Here is a 20773-nt window from a genome sequence, read left to right as displayed (position 1 = left end):
CAAGCAGGGTGTTCTTTAAAATATGTAGGGAAAATAACATTCCCCTGTGCCTTTTTGAAGAGGTGCGTGCTGATGTGCAATGCAAAGGGTCTGACCCTTTTATGCACTTTGGAGTGAGGGAGGCAGCAGTGGCGTGGACGCTCTTTCTGCATGTTGCAGTGACGGGTCCTTTGAGAACCCTTCACTGTCTTGGGGGAGCCTGCCCTCTCTCAGGTTCAGAGACATGGTCCTGGCACTAATGTAGGCAAGGGGGCTGGCCAGCACATCACTTCTGCCCAGCCCTTTAGACATGCATAGGCCATCTCTGGGAATAAAGTGACCTAGGCATTTCTTAGAGTAAAGCAAATACCAAAGTGGATCGCCTGCACATTTCTTATTTGCGTTACATTTTGCGAATTCAGCCCTCTTATGGCTGGTGCAAATGCAGAGGAAACCCTGAGCACCAAGGGTCTGATTCATGGAATATTTAGCACGGTGCAAAATACTTTTCACTGGTGCAAAGTGACTTTGCACTGCCAACAAACACCCTGATTCATGGAACAGTGCAGCGTCTTTTTGCCGTGCAAAGTCACTATGCACGGCAAAAATACACTTTGCACTGCTCCACCCTAATTCATGTAACAGTGCAAAGTGTATTTAGTGTAAAAGTTACGTTGCACTACAAAAATACACTTTGCACTGCTTTCCCCTGGTTCATGGAACAGTGCAAAGTGCCTTTTTGCCGTGCAAAGTAACTTTGCACGGCAAAAAGACACTTTGCACTACTCCATGAATCAGGGTGTTTCTTGGCAGTACAAAGTCACTTTGCACCAGTGAAAAGTACTATGCACTGTGCAAAATATTCCATGAATCAGGCTCTTAAATGCCTGAGTGTGTAATTTGGTAATACAACGCATGTGCATTGCAAAAGGTTTTCCCTCATTGATGCGGGCACACACTCACTGCCAACTTTTCAGGTGCAACTTTGGTATGACCAATGTGCACCACCTGCAGCGCAAATAATATAATGTGGCATTTGCCCAGAGAGGGCACGTTTGATAATGAGCCTGAGGTGGAAAGGCACTCTTAAAATGAATGCCAACATGAACTGTTTAAGAGCACAGATTTTAAAGAAAAAAACTTAAAACAGAGGATGGCTGCTTAATTGGGATCAATGGTTAGGCTCACTGGAATGCATTTTGAGAATGATGTCTGTTCTTCACCGAGGGTATTGCTCTCATAGGAGTTAAGAGTGACCTTTTCTTCTTCCATTGGTTGCAGGTTGAGTACAACATATTCGGCTTTGTGGACAAGAACAATGACTTGCTCTACAGGAACCTTTCTCAGGCCATGTGGAAAGCCAAGCACCCGTTGGTTTGCTTGTTGTTTCCAGAGGGCGACCCCAAGAAGACCTCCTTGAAACGTCCGCCAACGGCAGGTTTCCAATTCAAGAGTTCTGTGAATACTCTGATGAAGAACCTCTACTCCAAAAGCCCAAGTTACATCAGGTAAGGTCAGACTAGACACCATGTGTGAAGATACTCTACTCCACAAACTCAAGTTACATCACTAAGGGCAGACCAGACACCATGTATGAAGAACCTCTACTCCACAAACTCAAGTTACATCACTAAGGGCAGACCAGACACCATGTATGAAGAACCTCTACTCCACAAACCCAAGTTACATCACTAAGGGCAGACCAGACACCATGTATGAAGAACCTCTACTCCACAAACTCAAGTTACATCACTAAGGGCAGACCAGACACCATGTGTGAAGAACCTCTACTCCACAAACCCAAGTTACATCAGGTAAGGGCAGACCAGACACCATGTGTGAAGGACCTCTACTCCACAAACCCAAGTTACATCACTAAGGGCAGACCAGACACCATGTATGAAGAACCTCTACTCCACAAACCCAAGTTACATCAGGTAAGGGCAGACCAGACACCATGTGTGAAGGACCTCTACTCCACAAACCCAAGTTACATCATGTAAGGGCAGACCAGACACCATGTATGAAGAACCTCTACTCCACAAACTCAAGTTACATCACTAAGGGCAGACCAGACACCATGTGTGAAGAACCTCTACTCCACAAACCCAAGTTACATCAGGTAAGGGCAGACCAGACACCATGTGTGAAGGACCTCTACTCCACAAACCCAAGTTACATCACTAAGGGCAGACCAGACACCATGTATGAAGAACCTCTACTCCACAAACCCAAGTTACATCAGGTAAGGGCAGACCAGACACCATGTGTGAAGGACCTCTACTCCACAAACCCAAGTTACATCATGTAAGGGCAGACCAGACACCATGTATGAAGAACCTCTACTCCACAAACTCAAGTTACATCACTAAGGGCAGACCAGACACCATGTGTGAAGAACCTCTACTCCACAAACCCAAGTTACATCAGGTAAGGGCAGACCAGACACCATGTGTGAAGAACCTCTACTCCACAAACCCAAGTTACATCAGGTAAGGGCAGACCAGACACCATGTGTGAAGGACCTCTACTCCACAAACCCAAGTTACATCACTAAGGGCAGACCAGACACCATGTATGAAGAACCTCTACTCCACAAACCCAAGTTACATCAGGTAAGGGCAGACCAGACACCATGTGTGAAGGACCTCTACTCCACAAACCCAAGTTACATCATGTAAGGGCAGACCAGACACCATGTGTGAAGGACCTCTACTCCACAAACCCAAGTTACATCAGGTAAGGGCAGACCAGACACCATGTGTGAAGGACCTCTACTCCACAGACCCAAGTTACATCACTAAGGGCAGACCAGACACCATGTATGAAGAACCTCTACTCCACAAACTCAAGTTACATCACTAAGGGCAGACCAGACACCATGTATGAAGAACCTCTACTCCACAAACCCAAGTTACATCACTAAGGGCAGACAGGACACCATGTATGAAGAACCTCTACTCCACAAACTCAAGTTACATCACTAAGGGCAGACCAGACACCATGTGTGAAGAACCTCTACTCCACAAACCCATGTTACATCAGGTAAGGGCAGACCAGACACCATGTGTGAAGGACCGCTACTCCACAAACCCAAGTTACATCACTAAGGGCAGACCAGACACCATGTATGAAGAACCTCTACTCCACAAACCCAAGTTACATCAGGTAAGGGCAGACCAGACACCATGTGTGAAGGACCTCTACTCCACAAACCCAAGTTACATCAGGTAAGGGCAGACCAGACACCATGTGTGAAGGACCTCTACTCCACAAACCCAAGTTACATCACTAAGGGCAGACCAGACACCATGTATGAAGAACCTCTACTCCACAAACCCAAGTTACATCAGGTAAGGGCAGACCAGACACCATGTGTGAAGGACCTCTACTCCACAAACCCAAGTTACATCATGTAAGGGCAGACCAGACACCATGTGTGAAGGACCTCTACTCCACAAACCCAAGTTACATCAGGCAAGGGCAGACCAGACACCATGTGTGAAGGACCTCTACTCCACAGACCCAAGTTACATCTCTCTTTCATTGTATAGGGCAATTCATTAATCTGTTCATTCATTCATGTGGGCCCTTGTGCACTTGTGCATCGCTCCTCACACTTTCATGAGGCCCTACATTCTCATTTGTTCGTCCGTTTTCAAATGAAATGATGTAATGCATCACTCTAGCTCCACATTCTCTTTCGCTCATCCTCACCTTCATGTATTGATTCATCCATCCTCACATCCATCATTCATCCTCCCTGCTCTCATTAATCCACCCATTCTTAAATTCATATTCATACATCCATCCTTGATGCGCCTTCTCTGCCCCCCTTTTCTGTATATACCCCCATCTCCCTGTCTGTGTCTGCATGTGTAAACACAGCAACCCTTTGCACCCATCCCGAAGCCCCATCTATTGCCTTTGCTAATGCAGGCTTTCCTGGGGTGTCTCTCTCTCAACCACAACGTTGCAGCTTCACAAGATTATGCTAATGTGCAGATGGGCGGCAATGGCGCAGGTGATGCACTGGGCACCACTAGATAGTTATGCATTGTAAACACATGCATGTAGAATTGTTAATTTCAAGTAATCAGGACACAATACGGAAGACGTTGGTCTGTGATTATGATAATGCATTACTGCGTGTCTTTCAAATGCAATTGAATCAATGGGCCTCATTACGAGTCCGGCGGTAACTGCAGCGGTAAAACCACCTGGTTACTGCCAGACTTGTATTACCATTCCGCCTCCGTGATTCCCGGAATTACCGGGGCATTACAACCCCGGTTTTCCGGGAATCACGGAGGCAGAATGGTGTTAATCCCCATTCATTGAGTCCTATAGGACTCAATGGGAATGGGGATCATGGAAACACCGGCAGCATCTCGTGATGTTGCCGGTGTTTTCTCGTCCGCCTGCAGGCGGGCGGTGTTAAACCTGCCAGGTCAGACTTGACGGGAACATTACCTCCCGCCTGCAGGAGTTGTGATCGCCCGGCATGGAAACAACGGTGGCGGCGAATTTACTGCCACCGTTGTTTCCATACCGGGCGATATGTAATGAGGCCCAATGTCTTAGTAACGTACAATGCCTTCAAATAGATTATTGGGTTTAAAGGGTGTGATATATAATAAGCACTCGTTCTGGTGGGGGTATCCCCTTAGGGGTTACTAATTTATAACAATATCTCCATCCGCGCACTCCTTCCCTCCACGCTCCATCAGTCCCACCTGCCCATTCCCCTTGGCCATGGTCCTCCCCAGCCACCCAAAAGGTGATTCCAATCTTGCGCCTCAACGTGCGATCCCGGCGCTGCTGCAAACCCTCTGCTCCTTCTTTCCTTCCTACAAGTAATGACTCCCTGCTCGCGCTAATGCACTTGATTCAGCCAGATGTGTCCATCACACTAGCCCCATCTTCTAGCTCCTCACTTATCCTTGCGAGTTATCCATGACCCGATAGTCCACACTTGTCCCTCCCCCCTGATACTGATCAATCTCCGGCTATCAGCCGATTCCTTAGCCAGCTACTTCTCTTCCAGAATCTCAAAAATAGGGATACTCCGATTCCCGCTGTCCTCCGCTCTCCCCTCCCCCGCCCCATCTTTCTCTCAACCACCATCCACCCTCACCGTCTTATCACTATCAGACTTCCCACCTACCAACCCAGCTGCACTACCACATATGCTCAGGGGCATCCACCCCCATCTATGGCGTGGCTGACCTGTTTGCACCAAAAAAAGTGAAGGGACTGGCCTTTCTCACACCTTTCCCTTGATTCCAAACTTCTCAAATGTGTATTCTTCAACTGCGTCACTGACTATCTGAAAACCACTGGACTCAGCGACTCTCTTCAGTGGGTGTCCCACAGCAGCACTCCACACAACCAGTGTGGACACCACTGCCATCTGTCTACAGCTGCTTCTACTTCAGACTCTGGAATATCTCATCTTTCAGTACATTGTCCTCACTTGGTTGTCCCTCCTTAGCTGGTATCTCCTTCAGGCCCTGCACCTACACTGCCACTCTCCACCCAGAAATGGTCACCCAGGGTCTGTCCTGGGTCACTTCCCCTCACACTCTATAACTCTTCTCTCAGCAAACTCTTCTTCTCTCATGTCATCAATTGTCTAATGGTACTCAACACATCCCCATATCTTTCTGGATGGTGCAATGTTGTCTGATGCTAAACTCCTCTAAAGCGCAAGTGACCGTTCCCCCCGGCCTCCATTGCCACACCCTTACGTCCTTATCCTAAATCCTTTCTCATAGAGCTTATTACCCCCATCAACATAGGGGAGAGATCTAGGGTCTACATTGACAGTGATATGAAACTTGATTTCATCATTAAGATGATCAATCCTCACCTCACCCTTGGCTCTACAGAAACACTCCTCACTCTCCTGTTCCTCATCAGGCTGGATTATTGGTCCAGCCTCCTCCTGGAACTACCCAAGTACCTCTTTGCTCCTCTCAACAAGGCATTGCACTTTACTGCAGGTGCGCATCTCCCACGATTCCCGTCCACCTTCATGAGCTGCCTCCCTACAGAGCAGCTATCCATGCACAATTGCTCTGAAATGCAAATTCCTTCTTCGTGTGTTCAAATCCATGTAGGGGATAGTCCACCATGCCTTCATCTCCTCAAACTCATCCCCTCAAGCTAGCCATCCTGTGCTGTCTCCTGCTAGCCATTCCCCATCCATCCTCTGCTGCCTCCTACTAGCCATCCCCGTCCATCCTGTGCTGCCTCCTGCCAGCCATCCCCCATCCACCCTGTGCGGCCTCCTGCTAGACATCCCCCATCCATCTTGTGCGGCCTCCTGCCAGCCATCCCCCATCCATCCTGTGCTGCCTTCTGCTAGCCATCCTCCATCCATCCTGTGCTGGCTCCTGCTAGCCATCCCCATCCATCCTGTGCTGCCTCCTGCTAGCCAACCCCATCCATCCTGTGCTGCCTCCTGCTAGCCATCCCAATCCATCCTGTGCTGCCTCCTGCTAGCCATCCCCCATGCATCCTGTGCTGCCTCCTGCTAGCCATCCCCCATCCATCCTGTGCTGCCTCCTGCTAGCCATCCCCATCCATCCTGTACTGCCTCCTGCTAGCCATCCCCCATCCATCCTGTGCTGCCTCCTGCTAGCCATCCCCATCCATCCTGTGCTGCCTCCTGCTAGCCATCCCCACCCATCCTGTGCTGCCTCCTGCTAGCCATCCCCATCCATCCTGTGCTGCCTCCTGCTAGCCATCCCCCATCCATCCTGTGCTGCCTCCTGCTAGCCATCCCCCATCCATCCTGTGCTGCCTCCTGCTAGCCATCCCCCATCCATCCTGTGCTGCCTCCTGCTAGCCATCCCCCATCCATCCTGTGCTGCCTCCTGCTAGCCACCCCCATCCATCCTGTGCTGCCTCCTGCTAGCCATCCCCATCCATCCTGTGCTGCCTCCTGCTAGCCATCCCCCATCCATCCTGTGCTGCCTCCTGCTAGCCATCCCATATCCATCCTGTGCTGCCTCCTGCTAGCCATCCCCATCCATCCTGTGCTGCCTCCTGCTAGCCATCCCCCATCCATCCTGTGCGGCCTCCTGCTAGCCATCCCCATCCATCCTGTGCTGCCTCCTGCTAGCCACCCCCATCCATCCGGTGCTGGCTCCTGCTAGCCATCCCCATCCATCCTGTGCTGCCTCCTGCTAGCCATCCCCATACATCCCGTGCTGCCTCCTGCTAGCCATCCCAATCCATCCTGTGCTGCCTCTTGCTAGCCATCCCCCATGCATCCTGTGCTGCCTCCTGCTAGCCATCCCCATCCATCCTGTGCTGCCTCCTGCTAGCCATCCCCCATCCATCCTGTGCTGCCTCCTGCTAGCCATCCCCATCCATCCTGTGCTGCCTCCTGCTAGCCATACCCACCCATCCTGTGCTGCCTCCTGCTAGCCATCCCCATCCATCCTGTGCTGCCTCCTGCTAGCCATCCCCCATGCATCCTGTGCTGCCTCCTGCTAGCCATCCCCATCCATCCTGTGCTGCCTCCTGCTAGCCATCCCCCATCCATCCTGTGCTCCTCCTGCTTTTGTTCCTTCACCTGCCTAACTCCCAGAAATTAAGGACTTTAAAAAATGGACACACTTCAAGATCACCATTAACAACCACCTTCTCTCCGAGCAGTCAGCCCCATGTTTTATAATGATATAATGAACCCCTCTGCATCCTTGGCAAAGTACTTTTCATTTTGTATTAAATACATAAATACAAATCTTCTAGCAACTCCCCTGAGGTGGTTTGATGCAGACTGGAAGCCACTGTAAGGAAGTTGACACCACGCAGGTAGACTTCATTCTTCAGTGTTCTTAATCAGGCACTTTTCACAGTTGGTAAAGTTCACAACCTTTTGGGGTATTTATTTTACACCTTAAATTCAACTAAGTGTTCAGAGGGGATTGAGCTTGCCGTGTGGATGGTGTCATTATTGGTGGTTCATGTAGCACTTCTGGTGGGACTCCTCCAGCTTCTAAGAGCTTGACTGTGGATTGAACCCATGCTGTACAATATCACCCCCATCCCAAGGTGCACACATTGCTCCTGAACTACTCGCCGAGGCTCAGCCCAGTGACACTTGAAAACTGACAGCAGAGAAACGCTTGACGGCCCTCAGGATAATGCACCATTGGAAGGGTATACTATGATGGTCAGAAAGGATGACCCCTCTCACTACCGGTCAAAAGTAGGGTTGGTTGTGCTTTTACAGAGGCAACATGTTAGATCACACTATATCATACATTGAAAGAAACATCTTCAGGAACCAAGCATGCAAGTGGATTGGCTATAAAAAATTAAATTTGTTAATAATTCATTACACCACGCAATATCAAAAAACAAACCCAGGACACAACAACATTCCAATTATTGCATGCTTGGTTCCTCAAGGTGCTTCTCTCAATGTGTGATATAGTGTGATCTAACATGTTGCCTCTGTAAAAGCGCAACCAACCCTGCCTTTGACCGGTAGTGAGAGGGGTAATATTTTCTCACCCTCATAGTATACCTATAATTTCCTCCCGCTTGAGAAATAGATCCCCATTAAAAAACTGGGAGTTTACCTTATGATAGGCCATTGGAAGGGGCCAAGAATGTCTGTCTCAAGGACCTTGTGACCATGCGACTCAGTAGTACCACTGTCGTTTTTACAAAAATGCAATATTTGAGGTTGGACCAGAATAGATATTATCAGAATAATTGATGAAAGAAACGCCTTGCTGTGGTGTGGGCTCATTTGGTTTCTGGCCCCCTTATCAGTATCCCATTTTCCAGGTGGCTGTTGAAGTAAAACACAATAAACTGCACTTTCTTGTATGGAAAAGATTGTGCATCATGGTGAAGCTCTGTCTCCAGCTCGCGCCCATCTCTTCCACTGCCCTCTCCTGTCTTGGCTGGTTTGGCTGGAGGCCCATACTGCCCTTATTCTTTCCACTGAAGCAAAGGGAAGTCGACAGTGCAAAAGGGGCTCAACAGTGCAGTTCAACATCTTTTATTATATACAACTGGATAATAGTTATAAGGCCTAAGGGGAGACCACTAACTAGTGTCAGGATGGGACATCTGACTATGTAGCAAGAACCAAACGATATCAATAGGACTGGGCGAACCTACGTCCAGTCTTGCTCGTGCCTTAACTGAAAATACTCGCAGTATTCAGAGTTCCTGTGGAATTCTGCCGGACTACCCGACAGCCAATAATGATGCCAGAACCTGTCCCGAAGATCAAATCACTTACACTTTCTCTTTGTGGGTTTTGTTAGAGTGCAAGATCAGGGCTTTACATGGCAAACTCACAACTTGAATTTTAGAGAAGGTTAGAGGATTCCCATTCCTGACGACGGGGAATATTCATGAGCGTGTGAATCCATGTCAGACCCTATGCTGGAGAACTTTACATTGTAGAGAAGGTTAGAGGATTCCCAGCCTAACAACGGGAATATTCATAAGCATGTGAATCCATGTCGGACCCCATGCTGGAGAACTTGCATTTTAGAGACGGTTTGGTTGATTGTGGAGGAGTTTGCTGATATTTCTTGCAGTGCATTAGATTTTAATGCTTCTTCGTCCCTATTAGAAGAGCATTTGTCTGTTGTGTCTTTATTACACCCCTTATTTGTATTTCCTTTTTTACCAATACTTTTCCTCAACTAAGTGTTTCCCGATTCTCACCCTGTTCCTTTTCCCCTTTGGGTCACCTCAAAAATTTTAGCCACCATAAAAGAAAAACAAAACTTTACAAAACTTCTCCCTTTTGAAACTGTGCTTGTTTGTGAGATCAAAATAACTTTCCTATTTGTGTGTAAAATCGGGAATCCTTCCTGCTTTTTATTTGTATGAGAACAATGTGTGTATTCATTTGTTTGCCCTACTCAGTGGCCTAACTTTGTTGTTATCGTCTAGTGCATAAATCCTTTCTATGAAGGGAATTGAAATGATGAAGAAGTACATGGGTTTGAACTAGGAAGAAGAGTTTGACTTCTCATGGGACGAGGCTATGTATTGCAAGGTGTAGGCCTGAGAGGAGAACGATGTGCCTTGTGTAGTTGCATGATGCCAGTTCCATGATGTAGTTAGATTTATGCCAGTGTTGTTGGATATTACCAGGAAGGACGGGCAAACAGTACTTGACTTATCAGCAATGGAGAATTGTAGTTGGAGATCCACTAGAGCAGGGGTCTGCAACGTTTGGCTCGCCAGATGATTTGGACTCCAATTCCCAGCAGCCCTTGCCAGCCTAGTGAATAGTGAACGATCATGGGAGGAAACATCTGGAGAGCTGCAGGTGGCAGAACCCTGTACTAGAGGGCTTGGTGGACAATTCCTTAATTAACTTTAGAATTGTAGAGGAGACGAGGGTGGATGCATCAGAGGTGTTAGAGTGCCCGGTGCCAGCTGAGGAGTGGGTGCAAGTGGTGGTGCAGAAGGCGATGTAAGAGCAAGAAGTGGAGGAGACAGAGGTGCTTCCCCAGAAGATGTCTCGGGAGGAGGCAGAGGCTGAGGCATCTTCTCTTGTGCCTGCTTTTGCAGAGGGGGCAAGGCAGGCACAAGCGTCCATAGGCAGTGGATATCCAGGGCCTGGACAGTGCCCACATCATCATGGTCCGAGAGAGCACTTGAGTTTTTCAGAGGGGAAGGTAGTGAGGGTGCAGCAGGTGACGGGGAAATACAACCCATGCAACATACCATTGAAGCAGGGTGCACCAAATAAGGTTTCCTCCTTGAGGACCACTGCATTGCACAATCATATGGAATGCAGGCATGGCATGACTAGTCCTGCATGCAGGCCAGTTTCCACTACACTCTCCAGCAGTGTGGATGGCAATACAGATGCACCTTCCCCTTTTAGACACATCAAAGTAAGCAGCCATCAGTCCCTTGCCTTCTTAGCGTGCCTAAATACTTTCATGCCCCCTGCATACTGCACCAGTGGCAGCAACCCCTCCAGGGACTTGCTCCTGCCGTCAGCACCACCATCACCACAGCTTGATGCTGTTGGTTTCGCTTTGGAGGTGCCATTATTTGGGTAGGCACGGAGGGATCAAATGATGGAACATGCTGGCACATACTCCCTGCATCACCAGATATGCATTAGTGAAGGGGGGCTTAACCACAGGGCGGCGGTAGACGCCATGGTGGGGCACATCCTACCGTACCACCTACCCTCATGTAGGTGAATGACTGGGGAATGGGTACGAGGAAAGAAAAAGAGCAGGTAGAGGGACTGCCCTCATATCAGGAAGGATAGTCACCAAATATTGCAGGAGTGGCTCACAACGTGTTTGCGTCGGTCACAATGAGTTGCAGAACTTGCTTTATTGCACAATTGTTTACAGGGCTGAAAAGGCACTTGAGAAAGGAGTTAAATAATTAATTGTAGTTAAAGGAGCTAGTCCAGTCAAAAACCAAATAAATTAACCAAATGATGGCCCATATGGCTGGGATCTGTGAGTTTTAGTTGCTGGGACAAGCCATAAAAACGTATTACTGTGCATATTTGTATTTTTCTTGTGCAATATGCAATTGGGGACTAGGAATGTGCTCCTCAAGTTATTCAATATTCTGCCATGGATGGAAGGAAATGGGGTCATTATATGTTTGCCGGTCTGTGAAAGTTTCTGGGCAAATTGCTTGTAATTCTAGCACCAGCAAGTTTCCCGGACCGGCAAAACACAAGTTTGCCGGTGGGGACATTGATTTACCTCCAGCAAAGAGATGGAGGCAAATCCGGCCCTCACAGCAATAAATGCCAGAATGACTGTACCAGTATTACTGGTAATTCTGTCAATCCCTGGAACGGGGATTTACCACCCTTGCCATCACCTGGAATATCCCGATAAAAACTGGATATCAGGCACCGGTAACGGTAGGGTCAGTTTCCCAATATCCTACCGGAATTACCGGTGGAATACCGGGAAACTCGTAATGACTCCCAATGTCTGTTTTAAATATTGCAAGCATCTGGAAAATGCATCAATCCACCTCTGAATCCAATGTCAATAACACTCATAATAAAATGCATTACTTAGAGGAGGGTGTGAGGTGATATTATACAACAAACTAGCTTGTCAGGTAGTTCTTTCAACATCTACTTGGTTAGTTCGACAAATGTGCCATACTGTTGTAATTTAATGCCTAGAGCTGATGGCGTGTTTTCTAAAGCAACTGTTTTAGATGTTTGCGCTTTTGGAAAAGAGGAAGACGTCAGCTGATGCTGTTTGTTGAACATGGAGATGCACCACATCAATGTATTGCTGATGAAACTCACGCCATGTGTTTTTGGTTGTTGTGCTCTCATCGAAATCTTGAAATAGAGCAGGAAAAAATATACATTCTTGGAGCTCTTTGTGCACAAGGAGAACTGAAAAGAAATGTCAGTGGTGTTTTTGTTATGGAATGTGGCTCACTGTGCATTGCTGGTGTAAAATAGTAGGGGCAGGACTCAGGAACATATCAGTAGTATATCGCAAATGCTAATGGCATCGGAAGTGAGCCGGTCCCATTGCAGCCAGTTTCTAGTGCTATAGAATGACAGAAAATAAAACATTCTTTAGGGTGTCATGGTGACTGGATACTGATGCTGAGAAGGCGACAGTAGTGGTCATCTGGATTCAACAAAGGCCTCTTCATGGTGTTGTTTCATAAGGCACCATAAAGCTGTGGTACCCAATGTAGTCTCAGCCATTCCTGCCTGCACCGTTTCACTGAATAGAGGGCAGGTGGGGAGATGCGGTTATTTTATGTCCACTAGTATGAAGAACTTGGACACGCCTGAATGTCTTGCTAGAGGACCAAGACTGTCATCCTATGCTCATATGGCTGAACGGAGGCGGATGTATGCCATGTACCTCTCTGCCAGTCTGTCTTTCAAAGACCCTGAACGGTGATGAAAGAGTTGCTTTGTCCTTCTCTCTGAGCTCTGTAATTGTGGAATTATCCTGCTTCATCTCGCCCTCTGTATCGCTGCTTTCCAAAATCCTGTCTTGTGGTGGCCTCTTTTCAGATTGGTCATTGCCACCATCCTCATCCTCAGACTCATCATCAGTGTATGTGGGTAGTGGGGGAGACCAGAACCACCCCACAAACTGCAACTCTGCACTTGTTCTGCCCGGATCATCAGTGGGCACCAACTGTATCTACACCCTCTCTGCTTCCCCAGAGACAGTGGAATGTACCTCTTCCATGTGTCTCCCTCTTCCCTTGGTACTTTCAAGTCTTCCCGTCATGTTGGCATTCAGAATGTTCATGTTTCTGTAACCATTAGAATATGTCACATTGCACAGCCAGTTTCAGCACTGAATATAATACACGCCTGTATAGCAAGAAGAACACACCTTTTTCTCTGCAACTATTAACTAGTATTTTGGTGGCCACTAAAAAGGGCTTACTCAGTTACAAAAACGGAATACACTCTATTTCCTCAAAAACATTTTAAGATTTGTTATTCACAACTCATCAACTTGGAACAAGTATTTTGGTCTGGGCACTAAAAGATGTCACAGGCATGTTACTGAATACAATTCCTTACAGTCTACCAATACATTTTAGATTTTTACTTTGCAACTAGTATTTTGTATGCTCTGACTTATTTACAACTGAATATAATCTCCTCCACTCTTTCAAGAATGATAAGACTTTCTCTTTGCAACTGCTCATAACTAGCATTTGGCCTGCCCACTAATAGGCTCATAACTAGCATTTGGCCTGCCCACTAATAGGCTTATAACTAGCATTTGGCCTGCACACTAATAGGCTCATAACTAGCATTTGGCCTGCACACTAATAGGCTCATAACTAGCATTTGGCCTGCCCACTAATAGGCTCATAACTAGCATTTGGCCTGCCCACTAATAGGCTTATAACTAGCATTTGGCCTGCACACTAATATGCTCATAACTAGCATTTGGCCTGCACACTAATAGGCTCATAACTAGCATTTGGCCTGCACACTAATAGGCTCATAACTAGCATTTGGCCTGCCCACTAATAGGCTCATAACTAGCATTTGGCCTGCCCACTAATAGGCTCATAACTAGCATTTGGCCTGCCCACTAATAGGCTTATAACTAGCATTTGGCCTGCCCACTAATAGGCTTATAACTAGCATTTGGCCTGCCCACTAATAGGCTTATAACTAGCATTTGGCCTGCACACTAATAGGCTTATAACTAGCATTTGGCCTGCCCACTAATAGGCTTATAACTAGCATTTGGCCTGCACACTTAAGACACTGAATATAATCTCCTCCTCCTGGCCTAGAATTACAAGCGTTTCCTCTGCAACGAATATTTGGCAGGGTCATTGCAATGCAACACACCCAGTTTCAGGACAGAATATAATCTTATCCTGCCTACTGAGAAATATAATACTTGTTCTCAGAAGCTGCTTTTTGTAAAGCCACTAATTGACAGCACACTTAGTTACAGACACATAATGCACTCGGTTGCCGGAAAGGAGTTCTACAATTGATTATTTGTAGTTTCTCAGTGTGCGACAATTAATTGGGCCTGGCCACTAAAAGACAGCCCAGTCACTTACAGCCACTGTCTATAATCCCATTTTGCCTACCAAGAAATGTAAGTAATTTCCTTTGAAACTTGTATTTGACAGGGCCCCTAAAAGGCAACATATGCCGTTACAAAGACTGAATATGATCTCCTTCTGATGACCAATAATTGGGAAGGACTTTCTCTGCAACTGCCAACTAGTATTTAGTATAGACACCAAGAGGTGGCCCAGTCACTTCGAGCCACTGAATGCAATTTAATCTCCTGCTGCCTCCAAATAATGATGTGTTGTTCTGCTCCTTACACTGACAAGACATGTCATGTGGGTGTATGTCATGCAAGGCAGTCAATGGGATCTAATAGCATCAGGAATAGTGACAAAAAGATGGCCTTGTCCATATCAGTGTGCCACCTCTGCCTCAAGGAATCCTATTTCAGTGTTTCTACCTGTCCTTCAACTAAGTCCGATTGAATTGTATATCTCTAGCAACCCAATCCTTTTTATGTTCTACCCCTCTCATCTAAAGTCTATTCCCTCAACTGCTCTAGGAACCTTCTGCCTGCACCTCTGCCTAAAAAGACTGACCCTCAAATCAACCTGGCCATATTACTACTAATTTAACATGAAGCACTCACTTTGCCAAAACCACTGCCAATGTTTGTAACAAACCAATGCGTTTTTATGTCTGAAATGGTTCTAGGCTTGGAAAGGAAGGGGGCCTGTCCTTGAGATTTCATGACATGCCCCGAGTTATCTATTATACTGGTTCTGGGTGTAGTACTCCTTGTGCTACTTGATTTCACAGGGTGAAGCCTGAGACACTTTTGGGCGTTACCCCCCTAGTGTTAGGATAATAGCACCCAACTCACTTCTTGACTTTGTTGTCTCTGGAAGGTGGCATCCAGCTCAATGTGTGCTTTGGCATTCTCAGTGTTACAGCACCCAGCGTGTGTCCTACCTTTGCCTACCGGCAAGTTCTTCTCCCTCATTGCTTTAGGGTACGTGTGGGCCTAGATATTCTCACCCTTTAGCAGGGAGTTGCCCTCCTAGACTCATGATTGTGCCACCCATTACACTTACCTACCAGATGTATTTCTTCTTGTTGAGGGGTTTTTCAGTCTATTCTCCATTCTCTCTGGGTCTAGTTCATGCTACGGTCTGAGATGCTGTCCTATGAGGCCAGTGATTTACTCTGGGTCTGGCTCCACTCATCATCTGAGGGATGGACCTCTGCAGGTTTTTACTGTATCTCCAACTTTGCTGGCTCTGGTCTGCTAGTGTCTGAGGTATAGCCCACAGCAGGTTTGGCTTTTTCTCTGGGTCTGGTCTCTGTGATTGTATTAGATATAGCCCTCAGCAGCCTTTTGGGGTTCTTCCCCCCTTAATAGATTTTGGATTCCTTCAATTTGTGCAAGGTAGAATGCAATGGGTTCTTGGCAGTCTCTTCCCCTCCCTTGTGCAGTGGCCTTTGCTGAAATCCTCTCTGTATCTCCTCTTTCTTGGTGGCTGATTTGTGCCAGTCTGTGGAATAGAGCCCCCACCACCAGCAGACGAGGCATAACCCTCCATCTCCCCTTTGTCTGGCCAAAGCCAGTGCCTGAGCGGTAACACCCAATTAGATAGAAAAACAAAAACGCACCATAAGGCTGTTTTGATCTAATTGGGTTGTTGCCGTTTTGGTCGAATACGGAAATACCGAACATGAGGAGCATGGGCTGCGGGGATGTCCCCCACAGCCCATGGTCGCTATGGGGAGGTTCAGGGGGTCCACACCCACATCCTTAGCATTGGTGGCGGGGGACAAAAATTGCTCATGCACCCGTTTTTAATTAACGTTCAAAACGGGGGTCCGAGCAGTTGCACTGCAGGCAGCCCACCTCTGAACAACATGTTTGCGGGCAAACAACCCATATCCGTCTGAGATATAGCCCTCAACAGACTGGTAGCCCTCTCTTTTAGGCTTCTAATCTTTTTCTGCAAATATCTCTCTCGCTCTCTCGCTTTCTCCTCGCTCTCTGACTCTCTCCCTCTCTCTCCCCTCTCACTCCCTCTGCCCCTCTCTCTCTCTCTCTCCTCTCTCTCGTTCTCTCCTCTCTACCTGCCACTCTCTCCTTCTCTTCCTCTCTCTCACTCTCACCCTCTCTCTCTTCCTCTCTTTGCCTCTATCTCTCTCTTCCTTTCCTCTCTCTCTTTCTCTCTCTCTTTCTGCCCCTCTCTCTCTCTCTCTCTCTCTCTGCCTCTCTCTACCTGCCTCTCTCTCGATCTCTCTCCATCTGCCTCCCTGCCTCTCTCTCTCCTTCCTCGTTTCTTCCATAGCCAGAGATCCAGCCAGGTCTGTTAACCTCCCTGTATTTTGTAGGGTGGTTTGCTGTCTTGATTCTTTAATTCTTCTCATAAGAATATTCTTGAAGGCACACATACATACTTGTGATATCACTGGGCAAAGACTCACTTTGCACCAGTCCTAGTGGTGGAGCAGTGGCCGCATTTGTAATGGGAGTGAACCTCCCTGTATTTTGTAGGGTGGTTTGCTGTCTTGATTCTTTAATTCTTCTCATAAGAATATTCTTGAAGGCACACATACATACTTGTGATATCACTGGGCAAAGATTCACTTTGCACCAGTCCTAGTGGTGGAGCAGTGGCCGCATTTGTAATGGGAGTGAAATATCTACTTTTTACTTGGTTACACACTGATCTAATATCAGGATTTACACAATGGGGAGCACCAGCACAATTTCTGGCTTCATGCCAATGCGAAGACAGCACTCAAATTGCGTCATTGCACCACATTTGCTTACTGGAGCTGCAGCATAATGAATGGCCAAATATGTTTGGCTGTCAACACGGTGGATGACAGCAGTCGCAGCAATGCTAATATTAGATCTAACAGCAATGCAAATGCGGCCATTGCTCCTGCCCTAATACTTGTGGGTATCCTTTTATTGCTCCACTGCAAAGACTAGTATAATTCTAGGTGTTGAACTGCTCTCCGTGCAGAAATTATTGGCCGCCATAAAGGTAGTGGCAGACACAACTTCTGGCAACCACTGCATACTCCCAGTTTACACAGTCCCAGTATACTCCTATTTTCAACATGACACTATACCGTTGTTTTGCTGTTGTAAATTACTTCGTTGTAATTTAGTCCGACGACATTACTTCGTCTGGAAGTAATTGTTATATGATTTTGCAGGCTAGTGGGCATAGTGGGTGAGAGGGTTTGGGCGGTGTGGTAGTGTCAGGCAAAATGTGCATGGGGGAGACGCCAATAAAAAAAAATAGATTAGAATAAAGATAAAAGTAATGTTATAGAAGTAAATTACATAAATCTAATTTACTTAACAACGTGGAACCGAACATGACACAACATAACATGTCGAATCATGCTATAGCATGTCCTTATCTGTGATGACATGCCAGATCATGTGATATGTCATGATATCATGTCATGGTGGCATGTTATGGTATTTTAAGAATTGCATGATGTGACATTGCCAACAGGCTGACATTCCCCTAAACTTTACATTCCAAGAAGGCTCCCAATTGGGCAATCGGTTTAAGGGCCAAGTTTGACAACCCCAAGGAGCTCACTGTTTTGCATTGACAGTAAGTTCTCAGTTGGATATCCCTGATTTGATATTCCCAGCAAGCTCCAAGTTTGAGAAATTCAACCATCCGCTTTGGTGGGTGTGCGCTCATCGTGGCTTTTTTTAAATTTTAAATGAAATTGAAGGATAGTACAACCACCTCCGGAAAATGTGTGGTGCTAATCTGCATCCATTTTCCTATGATGACTACACGACATATGCATAGACCCGTGTATTCTGGGTGGAGACAGCCTACAAGTGCAGTACCCCCTGTCATATTTAGTTAGACTCTGACAGGTGGAGTGCACAATGCATCTCCAGATCAGGGCCGGGGGCAAACCTTCCCCCTGCCATGGCCAGCCTAATTAAATAACAAAGGCTCCATGGATCTGCCCTGTCCTTTTGTTGTTCCCTGTAGGCGGTGTCAGGAACCACATACTAATCAGAGTTTAATTCAAACAGGCCGCATGGGGCCTGGCTGCAGAGGCTATCAAAGGAAACAGGAAAACCCAACAACCTTTCATATGCAACTGTGCCAATCTGATGGCAGCTCCAGCAGTCAGTATCATTGGAAAGTGAAATGTCATGTCTGGGAATGTGTGTTTACAGTAGTCATCCCCGCAGGGGGACCCATTGAGAAGGTACAATATGTGGTTTGACGGAGCCAAAAAGTCTGGTTTCACTGCAGCTTCAAGGGAGACCTGCTGCTTTAATCAGGAGCCACAGAGAGCTCAATTAACCAGAGGGACCTTTTGATCCACAACAGACAGGAAGATGGGTGGGACTTCGTATTACATGTTTTCACCCCTTTACCTTTTCTGTTGGAACGCTCTCTGTTTATGACCTCACGCATACAGGAGATTGTTGGTGGGGATCCAGGATTGGTTCCTTAAGATATGCTTAGCCTACACCAATCCCTGTGGTTCATTTGGCTTTAAAAGAGGGCCAAGCCCCTCTTTGGCAGATCATCTTAAGACTTTGCAAGGAGTAACAAGAAGAACTCAGAATTGGACCCTGGCTGAAGGTACAGTGTGCCTTACATCTTCCGTCAGTGAAGGAAGGTCAGGACCACCAAGAGGGAAGCAAGATCCCTCCCCTAAACATCGCCCTGGGAACAGAGGGAGATACCAAATCCAGAGTACCCTCCAGCAGCTTTAGAACCAGTATCCAGCCAGAACACAGCAGACCCTGCTAGGGTAGAGTCTCTGAATCCAAAACTAAGGACAAGGCAGCTGCCTGCAACACTCTCCTCAGCATTGGGCCGTCCGCCTTAAAGGATGACACGAGCCCAATGAAGAACCTAGAAGTGCATCGACAAGCATCTACTGACATCTGCCTTAAAGGACATTTTTCAAGCCAGTCGAGTCCCTTGAGCTGTAACCGACTGCAACGCTGCAGTTGTTGAAAGACTTCCGAGAGGCCTCGACCAGAGTTTTAGAACCACCGACGAGCACTGAGACAATGATTCCTGACCCCGAGCCACCATGTAGGCCAGCCTGCAGCCGTCCATCCAGCTTCGCTTGCTGAACTTCCTTCTGCCTGATACCGACAGCTCTCTCCCGTCTTGGTCTCGGTCACAGAAGCCTGCAAAGCAACCTGAAGCCGACTCGACCCTGTCAAGCATCAAGAATACCTACAGCACAGGGTACATTTTGGTTCTGTCCCCCTGGTCTTTCTCAGAAGGCCCCTACAGACATATTAAGACCCATTGCTCCCTTTGTGCTGAAGCCAGGTAACCTTAAACTGTTGTGGTTATTAACCATACCGACAACCCTCCTCCACTCGAGGTGCTGGTCTGACCTTATCGAACGTGGTACAATACACATGGAAAATATGTAAGTGTCAGGTCCTCGTGGTTAACGTGGACTTTAGTCCATACGATCTCTGGAGATAGGCTTTGGAATAAACGTTTTGCCTGGGGCATTCCACTCGGCTTATTAAAAATGCTGGTCACCCTATACTCTAACACCACAATTGGGGTGAGATCGGAGAGCTATGGCAATGTTACTGATCCAGTTGACAACGATGTTGGGCTCAAGCAGGGGTGCATTTTAGCACCCCTCTTATTCACCTTATATCTGAGTGACCTTTCGGAGGCATTGGTGAATTGGTTGGCCGCGCCAGACTTGGGATCAATAAAATACCCTGGATTGGGTATGCGTATGACCTGATTCTCCTTGATTTGACTTGGATGGGACTATACAGCTCGTTTGATTATTTCGCAAATTACTGTGAAACAAATGAGATTCAATTTGGGAAAGACTAAGTCTATGATATTTTCCCTTTAAAAAAATCTAAGAACTGCCTATGCTCCTGCATTCATCTAGGCCCAATCAAGTTGAACAAGTGAGTACATATGAATATCTCGGCTTAACTATTGATAATCATGTGATATAGGACTCTCACTTAGAGCGGCTGCAGGTTAGGGTTAAGTCTGTGATCTCAGGGTTAAAGCAATTTCCAACCCAGAATGCGGGGCCCTCTTTGATTAGCTACATTCGGTTGTATTAAGCTAAGGTCCCCCCAATGCTATTGTATGGGGCTGACATTTGGGCGCCATCTGCCATGTCTATCTCATGCTATTGATCATTCTAGCATTTGATCCCTGCTTATGCTACCTAACTCCTCTCCTATTGAGAGCAGACTGTACTCATTGGATT

At 47.0% G+C, this 20773-nt stretch overlaps 1 protein-coding gene across 2 annotated transcripts in view; it reads left to right on the top strand.

The window, feature by feature from the left end:
* MYO1A (myosin IA) overlaps positions 1–20773 on the top strand; it is a 331231-nt gene that overhangs the window by 224180 nt on the left and 86278 nt on the right. For both annotated transcript variants that reach the window (XM_069653548.1, XM_069653550.1), the window contains exon 17: positions 1261–1487. In XM_069653548.1, coding sequence (XP_069509649.1) covers positions 1261–1487 — 227 coding nt within the window. The remainder of the gene's footprint in view (positions 1–1260; positions 1488–20773) is intronic.

The sequence above is a fragment of the Ambystoma mexicanum genome, chromosome 3q (assembly GCF_040938575.1).
Source record: "Ambystoma mexicanum isolate Mex_15411 chromosome 3q, UKY_AmexF1_1, whole genome shotgun sequence".
NCBI classification, from domain to species: domain Eukaryota; kingdom Metazoa; phylum Chordata; class Amphibia; order Caudata; family Ambystomatidae; genus Ambystoma; species Ambystoma mexicanum.
The sequence above is the reverse complement of the archived record's forward strand: the minus strand, read 5'-3'. Positions and strand labels throughout refer to the sequence as shown.